Source organism: Xylocopa sonorina, chromosome 10 (assembly GCF_050948175.1).
Source record: "Xylocopa sonorina isolate GNS202 chromosome 10, iyXylSono1_principal, whole genome shotgun sequence".
Classification (NCBI taxonomy): Eukaryota; Metazoa; Arthropoda; class Insecta; order Hymenoptera; family Apidae; genus Xylocopa; species Xylocopa sonorina.
This window is the reverse complement of record NC_135202.1, coordinates 9049301-9067378: the sequence shown is the minus strand read 5'-3', so window position 1 is coordinate 9067378 and position 18078 is coordinate 9049301. Positions and strand designations below refer to the sequence as shown.

Sequence of the window (18078 nt, the reverse complement as noted above, 5' to 3'; positions counted from 1 at the left end):
GGACGAATGCGGATGCGTTTCTCGAACGAACGTCAGGTGAGATCGATCGCTCTGCAGGGGGAAAAGAAACGAATGGTAGCAAGGAATATCTGTAGCAGAAAGACAATAAAACGCAGGGTGGAAACGTGCGCAATATTTTATGCATTCGCAGCGTGAAAGGGTGGGCACGTGAACCCCCGTGCACAATGCTTCTTTATCGTCGCCGCGCTCCGATACGTTTTCATACGATTTTGCGGAATCGCTCGCGGAACCGTTCACGATCTATCGCAACCGCCTTCTTTCAACCGGTCGGTTTCTCAGTGGTCTCCATTCTGGCACCTTAAACGGACTCGTATTTCACGATTACCTTCGAACTTACAGTGTAAAAATTTTGCAAAGTCTCGCTAAACAATTGGCAATCTTTGCTAAACAAACCACCAGTTCACAAACCTACTCGACTGCAATCTACGTATAACAATAACTCAAATCGTACGATTCAATTTCATTTAATCATCTTGCTGACGCGCGACAGTAATTAAAACCAGCAGGGATCAGAGACAAGTGAGAAACTTCTTTCTTAGCCGACAGTTACGCGAAAGTTGGCCAGCGTGGCCAGAAGAAAAGGAGGACGAAGAGGGTAGCAAGAAAGAGAGGGAAAGAAATACAGAAAAAAAGAGAAAAAAACCAGGTGTATCAAAGCGACGCGCGATTTTTCGGTCGCGAGTCTTTCCACGTTCCATTTCCCGCGTTTTAATGCATAAAACATTTGGACCGTGCGCGATACGCGCCGCCTCGACGCGATCCGTTTCGAAACGGGCGGAAAACAAAGAGGGGTGATGCGGGAGCCGCGACGGGGATATTTCCGCGTTTCCTCGAGCCTTATCGTTCCGCTGGGACAATTTTCGCGTACGTTCCTCGTTTCCACCAGCTTTGTCGCGAGACCCTCTGTGCGTGGTTTTTCGACGCGTTTAGCGAACGCTCGATGTAAGTATACGTACGCGAACGTTCAGGGGCTGCGGAATCACTTAGGTTGTTAACACGTTCCCAACCCTCTCGCCTGGAATGCCATTATTTTTATATATACACACTTTTCTGGGACACTTTTACCGCGCGTCTACGAATTTTCTTATTCTCTCGAGAATTCTTCACTGTTACTCGAAATTGTTCTTCACCCCTTTATTATCTACTGTAACTAGAAATCACGTTTCTCATATGTAGTCTTCAGTATAGAAAAGATTGTCGCAGACTTAGTTGGTGAAAGAAGTTTGTACAAGGGTTGGGAATCTAGGCGAAGAAGAGGTGATATCGAACGATTCGAGGGGTGATTTAATGGAGCAGAAGTAGCAAACTTGCGGATCCACGCGATGTTCTTTGAGTCGTCCCCCCCCCCCCCCTGGTAATAACAAAAGCAAACGCGAACGAATGCCTCTCCGAATAAGGATGATCTTGCTCCAATTTCGCAGGGTCCCGATTTCAAAGGGATCCTGGCTCGATTCGCAAATATCGCGTCTCTGAAAATAATATTTCGGGGGATACCTCTCGACTGTACGACGGCCATGTTTGACTGGGTGCCACGGTTCGATCTCGAACAGGGTTTAAACGCGATCCACTGAATTTCATCGCTCCTCGAAGAGGCCATACTTTCCACAGTTTCCTCGAGAGGTGGCCGCTGGAACGGAAGGGTGAAATATCTATCGAGCGATGTAACTCAGAAAGAAAAGGGAGAAACTCAGCCCAACTGTTGTCCATCGTATCTCTGAACGATAAAACAAACAATAAGACGTGTTTTTCCGTAGGGTAGAGTGACAGTAGCTATTTTCCTCTCGAATTCCCTCAAGATCGAAGGGAAATCCACCCCTATATCGTGTTCCCTGGTTTCAGAGCCCTACAAAAAATACACTCAAGAGTTATCGCACTAAAAAAAAGGTTAATGGCTGTTTCGACCGTATTCGACACTTGTCTCGATGGTTTCTCGACGAGATCTACCAATTTCATCGTACATTCGATGTCGATTGTTCTCTTAACGCAGAGAAACGCGTTCCACTAAGACAGAATACATAAAGGAGTGTCTTAATTTACCGGGTTCCACTGAATCGCTTTCCATCCATCGTTCGACAAGTTCAACCGCGAATCGGGGGGGTCGATCGATCAACCGCAGGCTCTCTCGGCTACTTAGACGCTGCGCCACTTACTTATTTTCGACACTCCGCATTCTACGCGAGCGATACAGCAGAACAACGATTATCCGAGGCCCTGGCCTACCCGTGATCGATTATCCGTGACACTTAAGCGAGAATTCTTGTACTCGAGGTATACGACGACTTCGTTCGAAGCATCTGCCAGGATTTAACTTACTCGATCGAGTCGTTCCTTAGTTTGCACGCTCGGGACGTTAAAGAAGACCTTTCGAAGCTAGCAACAAGAATTCTTTTTCTATAATGCGAATTATAATTGAAATTAATAATCATAGAGATTCACTTAAACATATCGCGTCTCGATAGATCGAGGATGACCACTTTCAGCGACTTTCGAAGGCAGCAGCAGGATTTCTTTTCCTATAATGTAAATTGTAATTAAAATTAAAAATCGTAGAGACTCACTTAAAAATATCGCGTCTCGATCAAGGACCAAGCGCAGAAACTATTCTCACGATGATTTCACGCTGAACGATAATGCTCTCCCCGTATCCTCCAGATCAAAACGGAAGCGGAAACACTGGCCAAACCAGCGAGGACGTCTCCCACTCGATTTCCTCGGGGAGTGTCGCGTTTCACGCTCGAAAGACCAACCACGCGACTGCAAGAAATTTCAGCTTCCTTCCGCGTCCCCTCGTCGTCCTGGAAAAATACTATTTAACTTGGAGAACTATTCGAGGCTGTTTTCGTTTCCTTCGCGGGGATCCTTTGATCGAGGCCTGGCAAAGGGGGACGATAAATTCGTGGCTCGAGGCGCGCGGAAAATTGTTTCGCTGGTTGAAAATTGCTGCTCTCTCATTTTTTTCTCCCCCTTTCTTCGCGCTGATGGCGGCATTCGAACAATTATAGCGCGAAGGTTTGCTTCACGCGAGCGCGAAATTGAAACGAACGACAAACAGAGGCGACGGCTCAAAGCGAAAATGGGCTCAGTGAGCCGCGGGAAAATCGCGCGGTGGGACGATCAAATTAATAGAAACGATGAAAAAACACGAGGCTATACGCACGCGACCTGAAAGCGGTCTTTAATTGTTTCATGAGACGATCGTCGAATAATTTCGCTCTCAGGCACTAAGAGCGAAACACTAGAATTTCATCGACGTAAAAGATGCTCGATGGTTAAGGCAGAGAAGCAACCAGTACCATCTCGTCCCTTTTGTATAACCACGCTCGCAAGCTCCGTTATTCAATCCTCGACCATCGTATTTGCGTTCGCCAGTCCCTCGAACCTCGATTGCGTTTCGACGAGACGTTGTTCGGATGCGTGTCGCGGCTAAACCAGGATTCCCTCTCGTGGCAGCACGCGCTTCACCAAGCAAACGGGAGAATCCCCGCCGTCCCACAATCAGCGTGCACGTCGAAGCATTCCATTCGGTCGACAGACGCCACGACGAGCACCCCTCTTGACAAACGACGCTTCGAAAGTTCTCCAGTTCGATTAAACTTCCCTCAGTATACTACTCGAATTATTCTTTTCCTATTCGAGGAGTTATGCATCGAGTTACGCGCGGCAGCAGGTTCGCGGACGTCTGCTGCGATTTCCGTTTTATTTGCCGCCATTTTTAGGCAGTGAATAGAGAAAATCATAGCTCGAGGGTGTGTTTTGTATTTTTTCTCGTAATTGAAGACTTGGGTGCGTTGCAAATTTATTTTAAACGTACTCTGAATTTTCTGTTTCGATTTTAGATTCTTAAGGGTGGATTATTAGTTGGTGGTTTTGATGATTAGATACGTCGAATCGGGTAATCGAGCTGGTGAATGATATCAGATCGACGCATAGGTGTTAAGACCGCTGACAGCCTGTTCCTGCTGTCTGCCATCGTCGGTCATTAACTACTTGCTCGCTGTCTGACTATCGAGTCGCTGTAACTACTGTCAATCACCGAACGCCTGTTTCACGTCGATCGATCCTGGTATCTCCATCGTTTCTCGCGATGCAAGGGTTTCCGATCGAACGGCCTGCACACTGTTATCTCGCGTTCTGATAAAATAACACTCGACGGAACGATAACTCGATTAAGTTCGCGGCGTTATTAGAAGCGCCGTTCGTTTACTAAGTTATTGACTTTCACGACATCATCTCGACCGCAAATTAATTAACACCACACCGATTTCCATAACCCTCCGTTCGCCGCGAGATTAAATAACCAGCCACGAAATTCCATTACACCAACGACGCCATTATCGCGTTAGAAGCCGCGCTGGTTCCGCGTGGAGAACGTGTTCGCGTGTCCAATGCGGCCCAAAGGCAACGAAAAGAGATGCACAGATTTTCAATGCTATTTCACTGTGTCACGCAGACCATTCTATTCGAACTATCGAAATTCGAAGCAAGCGAACAACTCTACGCTACTCTACTTGGTACTCTAATGGAAAATCAGCTCGCGACTAAATCGCGAAGGTTTATCCACGCCCTCGTCGTCCCCGTGTCGAAGATGGATAAACCAAACCCAACTTAACATCCCCCTACAACGTACTTGATGTTTCAATTTATGGTCCCAGTAGATCACGGAAGCCACTCCGGGTACAATGTTGCACGTCGCGTGGAAAATGGCGGAACGATGATGAATCGGCGTTCCCATTAACCACGGCCGTTTACCACCGTCCCGTATTATCACGCCTCGCGAACGAGAGTCGATACAAGCCCTCGACGAGGTACGAGGCACGTGTTCGAAGCTTTGCCCTCGGATTACGCTCTGATCCGCTTCAGGTTAAACAGCAACCGTCGTCCCCGTGAAACGGAGGCGTTAAACGTGCGTGTGCGCAGATCTAGTGCGCAGCCAGGCGGGTAAAATCGGCTTGTCTGGTCTAACCTGTAAATCGTCGTCGTTGGACACGCCTGGGGAAGTCCTCGTAAAATTTAGGATTCCCTGCGATGAGTGGATTGTTTTACAAGAAACCACAGTAATTTCTGTTACTTCAGAGCGAATATAGTATTTGTTAGAAGCATATTTAGTGTCAGAACGGTCGAAATTGAACGTTTAACCAAAATCTATCTGATTAGCGGATTGTTTTATAAGAAACCACAGTAATTTCTATTACTTCAGAGCGAATATAGTATTTGTTAGAAGCATATTTAATGTCAGAACGCTAGAAATTGAACGTTTAACCAAAATCTATCTGAAAGAAGTCCTTTCTTATCGTAAAAATTCCTCAGGGTATATTCCTCGGAAAGCCAGGATCCTTAAAATCCGACGGATCCTTTTATGCCATCTTTAGGGTCGATCTCCGCGACGTCGTATGCATTTCAATCTGAAAGTCCGTGTCGGTACAGGGTATCCTGATTCGGATCCGTCGGTGACTGGAGCCGTCGATAAAATCCGCAAACCCCCGCACAACCCCCTTCGCCTCCTTTGCGTGGCAGATAAAACCGTGGCACCCGCCGCGACCCCCTTTCCGTGCCCACCCTTCGTTCTCTTTTACTCCAACCATCGCCCACTTTGATCCTCCACCACGCGTACTCGTTTCGCCTGGTGATCGACGTCTTTTGCGATCGCGTTTCCGCTTCACGCCCACCGCTTCCCGTCTTTGTGTCCGAGCGGAGAACGCGCGGAGAGGATGCGAACCGTGTGTCTCCGCACTGCTACGAGTCATCCAGCGATCGTACGAAAATAAAATCGAGCATCGATGTCCCAACTTCGTTTCGAGGATGGCTGATTTTTACCAAATCCGGTTGAGGGTTTTTTTTTGGATCTGGTTTGGGTCGTCGGGTGCCTCAAAGGAGTAAAGTTCTAGGGTTTCTTGTTTATTTCGAATAAAGCTACATATTTATAGTTGTGGTGATAATATAGGGTGGTTTATGGATTAGAAAAAAAAATGGAACATTCTCGAGGTACAGTTGAGTATATAAAACAGCTATGAAGCAGCTGTAAAGACCTTGAAACGTTTGCAAAAAGGGCGAATGGAAGAGGGATCGGTTCTCCAGACTCGGCAGCCTTTCCACTCGATTTTGTTTCGAAGTTCCCCGCTGGAAATCGCGGCTGGGCGATAGGCAGCGGCCAATTTCCGGTTCCTACCGGCCACTCCGCCTCTCGACGAGCCTGGGAAGCACTTAAGACACTGCGAACAGAGCCAGGGGCTGCGATAAGGACCGGTTACCTCTCTCGGGTATCGACACTCGCATCTAGAATTCCGGTCTGCTTCGAGTCGACCCTCCTTTCCTCGATCACCACCTCGGATGCTATTTTCCGCGCTTTATGACGGGAAATTGGAGTAATCTCGTTCGAATTAGAAATAACTGGTAAAAGAGCGGCGTTCGCGCTCGTTTCGATCGATCGATGGACAAACGAAGGCGAGGATAAATTGTGCTGCTGATTTCCGCCGGATTTCGTCGTTTATTCCTCTCCTTCGTGGAAACCGCGTGGAAGCGAGTTAAAAATCTCTTCGGTTGGTGGCAATCGACGATTATTATGTTTCTCGAAACAAAAAGCTCGAGAAAGTTTCGCTGTGGTCAGCTGCGACGGATTTAATCCGCTTAGTTCTCGAGTTCGGTTGAACGCGAACGAGACACAGCGACGAGGACGAAAGGGGAAAGAAAACTTGCGTATAAAACTTGCACCAGGGTGATAGGTGCGGCAAACTTGCATCGAAGCGATTCGCGAGATGGATTTCCAGGAGGAGGCAATGGAGTGGAGTAAAATTAACATGGGAATCGACTCTGGAGGCAGCTTAATTCGAAACGAGGAATAAAGGAAGCCCTTCGAAGTTCCGCCGTTCATCCGTCTTCATTATTAACTCATTATGACGTCTCCCAGCCAGTCTTCACGCGCACGGAGAACCAGCTCGACCGGAAGGCGTGCTCTGGTACCAGTTTCCTGGATTGGATCACGTTTCGAAGACCGGATGGAGATTGGCGTATAGAATTGAGAGGTTCGATGAGCAACCTCGAAGAACTTCAAGAAATAGTTTTACATTAATATTATACATTGTTTTATACATTTATATTATAAATTTGGATAGATCTTAATTATAAGGTGCGCTATAAGTTATAAGAATAATTTATAACAAGTATTATACATTATAAGACTACTTTATACTTTGTACTTTGTTAAGAACTTCAATAAATAAACTGTATTATTGATAATTAATTGTTTTATTCATTAATAACCCTCTCAGCAGTCCTAGAACAGCCCAACCAAATCCAGAAACGAGGAAAACTCGTAAAAATACCCTGATCACGATGTAAAATTATTTCTAAGTTCGAATTCCTGGAAAATGACGTCACTTCAAGGAATCGCCGAAATTCCAGGAATTCCCGATGACGTCATTTCCAAGAAGTGGCACTTTTCGGATACCTCCTATGACGTCATGTTCTCCTGATACATTGTCGATTTTTCGAACAAAATTTCGAAAATCCGACTTTGTATCAGGAGAACATAAGTAGTGAGGAGGTATGCTAGCCACTTCCAGGAAAATGACGTCACTTCCAAGAATCACCGAAATTCCAGGAATTTTTGATGACGTCATTTCCAAGAAGTGGCACTATTCGGATACCTCCTCACTACTTATGTTCTCCTGATACATTGCCGATTTTTCGACCAACAATTTGAGAATCCAAGTTTGATGACGTCACAGGGGTTCTTGGTAATTCCAGGAATTCCTGATGACGTCATTTCCAAGAAGTGGCACTATTCGGATACCTCCTATGACGTCATGTTCTCCTGATACATTGCCGATTTTTCGAACAAAATCTCGAAAATCCGACTTTGTATCAGGAGAACATGACGTCATAGGAGGTATCCGAATAGTGCCATTTCTTGGAAATGACGTCATCGGGAATTCCTGGAATTTCGGCGATTCCTGGAAGTGACGTCATTTTCCTAGAAGTGGCACGCATACCTCCTCACTACTTATATTCTCCTGATACAAAGTCGAATTTTCAAGATTTTGGTCGAAAAATCGGCAATGTATCAGGAGAACATGACGTCATAGGAGGTATCCGAATATTGCCACTTCTTGGAAATGACGTCATCGGGAATTCCTGGAATTTCGGCGATTCCTGGAAGTGACGTCATTTTCCTAGAAGTGGCACGCATACCTCCTCACTACTTATATTCTCCTGATACAAAGTCGGATTTTCGAAATTTTGTTCGAAAAATCGACAATGTATCAGGAGAACATGACGTCATAGGAGGTATCCGAATATTGCCACTTCTTGGAAATGACGTCATCGGGAATTCCTGGAATTTCGGCGATTCCTGGAAGTGACGTCATTTTCCTAGAAGTGGCACGCATACCTCCTCACTACTTATATTCTCCTGATACAAAGTCGGATTTTCGAAATTTTGTTCGAAAAATCGACAATGTATCAGGAGAACATGACGTCATAGGAGGTATCCGAATATTGCCACTTCTTGGAAATGACGTCATCGGGAATTCCTGGAATTTCGGCGATTCCTGGAAGTGACGTCATTTTCCTAGAAGTGGCACGCATACCTCCTCACTACTTATATTCTCCTGATACAAAGTCGGATATTCGAAATTTTGTTCGAAAAATCGACAATGTATCAGGAGAACATGACGTCATAGGAGGTATCCGAATAGTGCCACTTCTTGGAAATGACGTCATCGAGAATTCCTGGAATTCCCGGGAACCCCTGTGACGTCATCAAACTTGGATTCTCAAATTGTTGGTCGAAAAATCGGCAATGTATCAGGAGAACATAAGTAGTGAGGAGGTATCCGAATAGTGCCACTTCTTGGAAATGACGTCATCGAAAATTCCAGGAATTCTGGCGATTCTTGGAAGTGACGTCATTTTCCTGGAAGTGGCTAGCATACCTCCTCACTACTTATGTTCTCCTGATACAAAGTCGGATTTTCGAAATTTTGTTCGAAAAATCGGCAATGTATCAGGAGAACATGACGTCATAGGAGGTATCCGAAAAGTGCCACTTCTTGGAAATGACGTCATCGAGAATTCCAGGAATTTCGGCGATTCCTGGTAGTGACGTCATTTTCCAGGAATTCGCCGGATACTTAGAGACGAGCGTCAATATTCGAACTTAGAAATAATTTTACATCGTGATCAGGGTATTTTTACGAGTTTTCCTCGTTTCAGGATTTGGTTTAGGCTATTCTAGGACTACTGAGGGGGTTATTAAAGAATTAAACAATCAATTAACAGTAATAGCACATTTATTCAAGTTCTTATAACAAATTACAAGCTACAAAGTAGTCTTACAATGTATAATACTTGTTATAAGTTATTCTTATAACTTATAGCGCATCTTATAACTAAGATCTATCCAAATTTATAATATAAATGTATAAAACAATGTATAACATTAATTTAAAACTATTGCTTCAAGTTCTTCCTTATCTTGATTGATGATTTCTTCTATTCTTGGTCCAAACTGCTTCATTATTTATTTCCCAAAGAACTCTATTCATCTTGCGATATCTTTGCGTCTTCACGCGAGTAAAGAGCCATCGACGAGGGTTTTCGCATTCTCTCCATCGATACTGGCGATGAAACGCATTCTCCATCGAGCTGCATCACTGGATCTGTTCATACAAAAATTAGGAACGATTTAGCACACTTTTCTCTTACCATTTCCAATCGCGCAGTGACTGGCGACTGTACGTACCCGTTATTCCCTCGGTTTTAATGCGAATTTCAGCTAAGAGCTTTTATATCGGGCGATACGTTAGGATAAAGCCGTGCGAGTGACGTATCGACGTCTACTCGCATGAATAAAAACAAGTGTCACGCCGCGTCCCTGTCGGAATATCCGGTATTAACTCTGCAGGGATTTTTGACGAGGATAAAAAGGCTCGCGTGCGCGAATAGGATTAAGAGCGTCATAAATTGTGACAAAGGCTCAGCGCGTCTCGATCCAGCAACGATCTCACCGTAATGAAACGACGGTTAATGTCACAGCAGCATTTCCAGCCGCTTTAATTTCCAACGAAACGCGACAACACCGAGGAATCACAAAGCAGAACGATTCTTTCATACTTACGAAACGTCTGCCATCGATCAAACCCATCTGCGCCTACAACTTTCCCACCCTCGTCGCCACAAACGCTCACAGATCGCCATTAACCGGACAAAAAAGTTCAACGTTGCGTTAATACCGCGTACAGTACCCAATTCTTTCGCTCAACTAACACTGTCGCACTAAATTGACTCGTGAAGAAACTATTAACTCGACGTTGCTTCCCTTAACGGGCCAAACATCCCCCATGCGAGCCTCTATTAAACAACCACACGGTCCATTTCCCAATCACGTTTAATCCAATCCAGTCTGACCCAGCGCTGAGCGAAAATTCGCAGAGCACTCTGTTGAAACGATGAAATCGCGGTTCACCAGGGAGAGAGACGCGGGACGTCGACGATAGCGACGCGATCGCGAGCGTTCTGGTAGCAGAAGCGAAATAAAACCAACGAAAGGGGTGAGAGTTTAATACACGCGATGAGAAAGAGGGTTCGATATCTACGATATCCTCGAGGCGTTATAATCGTTGGTATCGATCAATGCTAGGCTATGACGCGACGTCTGCTTCGAAGGACTTCCGTTTCGTCCAATTGGAGAACGCAGCACCAACGAGTGACGACCTCGTCTTTGCTGATCACCCTCTTCGACTCTGGTCGCTGGAGAACTTTGGATGGTCAGAGAATTTTCTAGCGCGCCGATTATCTGCAGAAATGTCGAACTTCTCGACAAAAAAATTTAGTGTTGAAAAGGATACAAACGTTTCGGTACGACGACCAAGGGTAGCTCGATTTTCTCTCGCGTTTCAAGAGTTCTGATTTTTACGACGTTCGTTTCGAATCTTTCGAGAGAGTGGTTCGTACTAGTAATTAGTTTCTAGTATGGGAAGATGGTTCGAAAGATCGCTGGGCGATAGAGAAAGGTTCGACAGAGAAAGTGAACGAGGATTGCGCGCTTAACGACGTATTTGTATTACGTTATTGCGAGCTACAGGCGTCGATGTTTGCGTGGACTCGATTGATTTCATCCCCCTCTCAGCCCCTCGTTCTGGCGTTAAACAATATTTGACGACAAATATTGTTTTTCGCTGGCCACGGGGAGCGGCGGCCACGGCTCGTTAAAATAATAATTCCGTGGCAGCAATGGGAAATCGGCCGGAACGATCTCGTTCTCCGTGAAGTGAGCGATGGGGGATGAAGTTGAACAGCGAGGAGATACTCTGCTCGCGAGGCACCAGAGTTTTTTCACGATACCACCCGTATCAGCTATGAAATTTAACGCTTACGTTTTCATACTTCAATTTCATTCTCTCTACTTTCCAATTTTTTTTTTTTTTTTTAATATCGTACGATGGGAGTCGAGAAAAAGTTTTAGTCGAAAATTCGAGTATCTAAAGGAAGATCTAAAAATATTCAAAGACGAGTGATACATCCAAAATACTCGAAACTGTTTCATAGTTTATATTTTTTTTTAAATAAACTGATACTAAATGCAGGTTGAAAACGATAGTTCATCGTTCTTCGAGTTACACTCGCTTCGCGATTATTCATCCGCGAGAGATGAAACTCTCGACTCGAACAAAACCTTCGGAAACGAATGGTGGAAGGGAAGAAAACGGAGGAAAGCGAACCACCTCCAAGTTTCCCCAGCTGCGATGCCGAATAATCAACACGCTTATTTATCACCGCTTTCCGCACGAAAGCCAGATCGTTGTTTCGCGGGGAAACTTTCTTATCATCGCTGGTGGTCGCTCTAACGCGAATCTCTCGTGACGATCAGTCATTTAGATACCTCTATCACTTTCCCAACAGCACGTACACAGCGACCTTTCTCGTTCAATTAGCCCTCCTCTCCGTATTCTATCGTATTTCCTCTATTCTCTATTTTATTCTCATTTCCCACCTCCGCTTCGACTGTACAGAAAAATGTTTCGAATTCTCCTGCGATATTTAAGATAGAGAACGACAATTTTTATGCTGTTAATCGTTTTGCGTATATCTTCCGCGTTTAACAACAATTTTACGCGTTTCTGTTTCCTTTTGTTTGACGATGGTAATTGGATTTTCCTTTAATTTAACCAATTTCGATATCTGATTAAATATCGTAAGTATTGGCTCGTGTAAAATTTACGGGGGGAATCTTGGACGAGGAAATATTAATTACCGGGTAGAACGGTGTTTGAAATTTGTATAATCATCGCGATTTCGCGTCCGCGCTTTAAATTCAATTTAAATATCACCAAAGTATGTTGCTGGGAATTAATTTAACGTTCCACTTGAATTTCTCCGGAAGTCCTCCGCGTGTTACGCTTTCGACGGCAGCTTCTTGAAATTCATACGAGTCTCCGATATCGCGTGTATTAATTAATACGCGAGACGGAATCGAAATAAAACGAATGGTGTCGCAACTGTAATTACACGTTTTACGTGTCGAATAAAAGTTGTGCCAACTCTGGTCGCGAGTTTTAACCCTCTTTTATTCTCCTTTTCAGAAATACGTCAGCGAGGGCTCGACCGTTCGAGACTGCGTGCCATCGTGCGTGGAGAAGGGTGAGTATTTTCCATTCTCACTTCCATTACAATTATACCAAATATAAAACGATAAACATTGTGAAAAAAATTCCCCTTTTAACGTAACACCGTTCGTATAAATTTAACAAACCTTAGAAACGATTCTCTGTTGCTATTCACATTGAAAACGAAGAAAGTTGCCTTCTGAAAACGCGACGCGTAACCAAGCCACCGTTTCCGTTTCAAGACAATACCGTCCCGTTCCAAATTGCAGAGCAGAACGACCCGCTCCATTATACATGGACGCAAAGCTATCAGCTTACAATTGTAAATAGCTATTTAAATATAAGCAAACGAACGAGCCCGCAGCGGGTGGCTGAAACAATTAATCTCTCGTTAAAAGTTGTTCTTTGAAACCTGCGCTCGCCAACGAGAATTACTACCCCCTGGGGAACCGCCGCGTTCAAACAGCCATCCCCGTTCCCTATTATCGCGAGCGACTGGCCAACTATTTAGAATATTCCTGTATAAGCAATGAACGACAACGAGGGGGGGGATGAAAGAGATACGCGAGAGAAGAAGCGTTTCTCGAGGAAGGTCCCTCGCACAGTTAGGGGATGAACCGCTTTGAAACTCGAGAGCAACGCGCATGAACTCGCGCGTTGGTTCACCGCAACGACCGCATCGAGACTACGAATTTTTCGAACAACTGTACATCGTGTACGTGTGTGTGTACGCGGAAATTGCGCGAGAATCCGGTTAATTGCTGCGTTACTGATCGTGGCTACCTTTGCCTTTGACGATGCCTCCGCGAAAGTGGGAATCTTTTCAGGATTTTTCGCGGTTCCACTTCCGCTTTCAACTTCGTACGGTTTCGCTTCGAGAGTCTCTTTATCTGAACTCGTGCACTGTTTCGATTCAAGTTATCGTGAAACGAATGATTTTTATTATATTAAAGGAGTAATTAATGTGAAGTTTAACTGGAATTCATCCCCTAACGATGTGAGGATTGTTAAGGAAAATATCGCAGTGTAGGATCTTTTTGAAGGTGATTAAAAATCGACGGGACACGGTCGATTGATCGTTAAAGGAAATGTTCGAGACGCGTGACGATTAAGACACGAGCAATTAAAAGAGCCGTGGCTGAAACCGTTCAATCGGTCATCGACGGCAAGTGTTCTTCACCCCTGAATTTTCCCCGTTAAATCGTCGAGTGTCGAGCTCTTTCACGGAGTGATGTTAGGGGAGAGAGTTCGAGATTTCGAGAGGGGGTGAGAAACGTTTCTGAGAGAAAGAAGATTGTCGCTGCAACAGACGTGATCGCGTGACGTGATCGCGAGCAGACGAGCTGGTTTCGGATTGAAAATGCAGCCTGGAAACTTTTGTAATCCCCGCGACGTGTGATAGAGCGTACGCGTCGATGCGTCCAGAGCTGTCGGAAGTCCTGTGTTCCACCCTCTGTTCTCGACGGCTTCGTTCTCTCGTTCGACTGTGTCTGTTTTATTCTCGTCTGCTCAGAAATTTAATAATTAGATAATATTTGGAAACATTGACATTGCTACGCGAGATTAATCGAGACTACAGTTCAATTATTATATTTTTGCAGTGCTTGGAACTTAGAAAAATGTTCAACTCCATTAAAAAATTATGCAACCCTAAAATATAGATCACAATAAAAATTACCTGGAAGCCATTAATTAAGAAAGAATTGCCTTGAAGCTAATTAAAAAAATTCCTAGAGTATAAGACACAATGATTCAAGCGAAGGGAAGGATAGCCAAGGTGTAATACCACGAAATCCGCATCCCCTAAATTGGACGAAGAGGAAATACCAGCTACGTCCACTCTCCACTGACTAACGATCCGAAATCATTCTCGACGTCCTACGAAAATACGTTCCGCTCGTATCCCCGTCCGGGAGAAGTTCATTTTCGCCGTTCCTTAAGCCTGTTTCTAGACCAGCCCCTCGTTGCACCGAATTTCCTGCGCTCGTTTCGACGGCGTATAAACGGAGCTGGATTTTTCATTTTTAACGAGCCAGTGCAACGATCGATCTTTCGTCGCGGTTATCGCGCCATGTTCCATCCTCTGTTCCGCGCGGAAAAATCGTCTTCGAGTACGATGAAATTGGTCAGAAGAATTTTTCAAACCAGACGATACTCTCGAAGAAAGAATTTCCCTAAAAATTCCACTCTGGTCCGTGAAAGTGGCTCGAGAAAATGTCTAAACGAGCGCATCGTGAAAAGTTCCTTTCCACCGGAAGCCATCTCGATGTCAACGAGGCAGGTCGTTTGCAGTGAAACAGCAAGTCGCAAATTGGCGATTTTATGGATGATACTTTGCTACCTTTTGTGTGTCCCTCAATTTTTATTCACGTTCGCTAGACACTCTGTCGTTGGTCCTTGAAGCAGCCATCGAGCGCAGCCCTCGAACACCCTAAAAGAAAACGAGAGCTTCAGAATAGACAAAGTGCAAACTTTCGCCAAAGCTTCTTTCTTTTCTAGTTTTCTTTTTTGATTTATAGTTGTAGAGCTTTTCTAGGGAATTCGATCGAACGAGGATCCCTTTGTCGATGAACATCCACTCCTTAACGAGGTCCTTTAACCCCTCATCTTGCTTAAATCATTGCCCCCCACCCATTTGGCCCAGTTTTAATAAGTTTCGCGTTTCACTTATTTCTGAACGATGAAAAGGCGAAGAGCGTGGGCGATTCGTGCTTGTTCTATTAAAAGAAATTGGCTTATTTCTCCTGGATGCGTGCCCCTTTTTCATTCATGAAACCGTTTCCTCGCCACTTCAGCTCCCTTTTTTCTCCCCCCGTGGCTGGCGTTTTTTTAATTTCATCCAAAGGGGAGAGGGTTTTTATTACACTCGCTTGACGGAAGGGCCAGGGGCTTCTAACGAGATACATTTGATAAAATCTCGCGCGAGCTTGTCGGTGAGAGCGGGTTCGGGCTTCAGGTTTATTTGCGACGGCGGTGGGAATTTAAAAATTTGAATAGAAGATTGAATTTGAATATAAAAATACAGTGATATGCGCGAGGAGAACCAGGCCAGTGGAATAAGTAGAGTATGGCCAGACGTTCGTAACTTTTTCAAAACCTTCTCTTCGCTTGAAATAATTTTACGAAATATTTTTCGCCCCTCAATCATCGTTATCCAACGAAACCTCTTGTTAGAAAAAAATTCATGGCTTCGTGGAGAATTTGAATGCGTTAATCAGTGTTAATCGAATGCAATCGTGTGTTTCAGAGGCCTGGAGCACGAGGACGTACTGTTGCCAGCAGGACGGCTGCAACTCAGCCCCTTCGTTCGCGTCAAGCAGTAGCCTCGCGGTCCTCGCGATCACGATGGCCGCTCTCCTGGTGCTTCGTGGCTAATACGTCGCTTCCTGTGACCAGAGGACCGCGAACGGAAGCTACGGAATCCCTCTGACGCGAGAACCGCCGCGCTAACCGCCGATTATTGCCACGGCTCTCTTGCTGACTGGACGCTGACCAGTCGATAGTTGTCGTCGACGAGAATCAACCACCAACGACCCCCAAAATTCTTTATCTTTCGCCATTCTCATCAAATTTTTCCAATCTTCCATTTTTCCCTGAATATTTTTCAGCAAACAAATTTTTGCCAAGGGTTTCACCCATAAAGGCAGTGGTTTCCGCGAGCAGAAAAATTCCAGCAATCGTCACGCTTGCTTTTTGGTATCTCATCTGAAAAACTAATTTTTCACACGAGTCTGTCCCCTCTTTTCATCTCCTTTATTGAAAACGATCGAGTTCTTTTCATCGTTGAATTTCTGTTGGTCAGCTTTCCTCGCTGCGACGCTGACGCGCCCCTTTCGTTGGCCCTTGAATTCGATTTATTCGATTTATTCGACAACTTTTCATCCCCGTTTCTTCGTTTCGCGTCGTGGACCATGAAAAGAGAGTCCACGATGACGCGACCTTCAGTTATGCGACCAACAAGACGAACGAAATCCTTCGACGCTTCGCATCGTCCACGCGAGGATGCAAAACGAGTAGGGGATGAACATTTCCTCGACGAACACTTCCTGTTTCGTATGTAACGGGAGCATTTATTTCTCTTTCTTTCTGTTCTCGCTGGGAACGTATCGCGAATACCTCGTCCCCTTTGTCCACCGCGAATACTTATTCCCTCTTCCTTTACTTTAAAAGAGTTCTCCACTTTGTTGTCCGACGATCGATTTCCGCTGGCTTCTTTTTCAACCCTCGTTGAGTCCCCGCCTCGCACTGAATCGATTCTCCATTTAGTTCTTCAACTTCCTCCACCTCCTTCCAATTTGCCATTTCTCTTACTTAAACTCGAGTCGATCGCAAAAACCAACAACCACCACCACCACCCTCCTTTATTCTATCGCCATTCGTCCCTTCGCAGCCTTCCGTTTCTTTCGTGATTCATTCTTCGACCCCTCGTGGAGGGATCGCGTGATTCTCGCGAAAGCGAGATCCTTCGCGGTTCCATCCTTTTCTCCAACACCTGCAACAATTCGTTCACGATTTCAGCAAAGAATTTATCGAAGATCCAGGGACACGTTCGTTCGAAAGCATATTTAAAAGCCAGGACGGGGACAACTATTGGTTCGCCGTCGACGTCGAGCCAGCAAGGACAGCCACTGCGATCGCGAGAAAATAAAATCGGACCATAAGAAGCCCCTAAACTCTTGATAACAAACACAAGCCAAGAATAGGAACAAGCGAATCTGAAAATGAAGCCAGCTAAGGTTTTTCGCGAGTAAATGGATTCCCGACGCCTCGATCGTTCGTGGCCGATCAGACATCTTTTCTAGATCGTAAGCATTCGTTCACGGAAGAGACGTGACGTGAAGAGAGAGAGAGAGAGAGAGAAAGAGAGAGAAAGATAGAGATGGAGAGAGAGTGAGAGTGGAAGATGGAGAAAAATTGGACAGAGAACGAGGGCACGCGAGGGGTGAGAAAGGGTTGTTGAAGAAGGAAAATAGGAACCCGCGTGGATATATATTATGTAACCTACATACAGACAACAGTTTAATGAGGAACAGTGAGGATAATAATGATAACGTTATTATTATTATTATTATTATTATCATTATTACCATTATTATTATTATTACTATTATTGATTATTGATTATCATTATTACGGATTATTATTGACTATATTGCTACTAATTACTACTATTACCATTAACTATTACCATTAAAGGTTAAAACGACACTAAACTGGAAGCATCACACCGATTATACATAAACTTAACTATACATATATAAATATATAAATAAATATATATATATATGATATAAATATATACATAGTAGCGATAAAACGAGAGTGCGATAGGCGGCGAAAAAAAAAGTCGAGTGGAGAGTTTGTCGATTATTATTACTACCGTACTGTAACCGCTTGAAGTAGCCTTAATAATTGTAATTAATGAACGCACGCGTGAGATATTTAAAAAGAAAAA

General features: G+C 44.7%; 1 protein-coding gene across 1 annotated transcript in view; it reads left to right on the top strand.

Annotated features, from left to right (window-relative positions):
* LOC143428406 (uncharacterized) overlaps positions 1-16157 on the top strand; it is a 64203-nt gene extending 48046 nt beyond the window's left edge. Inside the window, exons 3-4 of the mRNA XM_076903242.1 lie at positions 12600-12657; positions 15871-16157. Coding sequence (XP_076759357.1) covers positions 12600-12657; positions 15871-15998 — 186 coding nt within the window. The 3' untranslated portion in view covers positions 15999-16157. The remainder of the gene's footprint in view (positions 1-12599; positions 12658-15870) is intronic.
* Positions 16158-18078: the final 1921 nt, after the last annotated feature.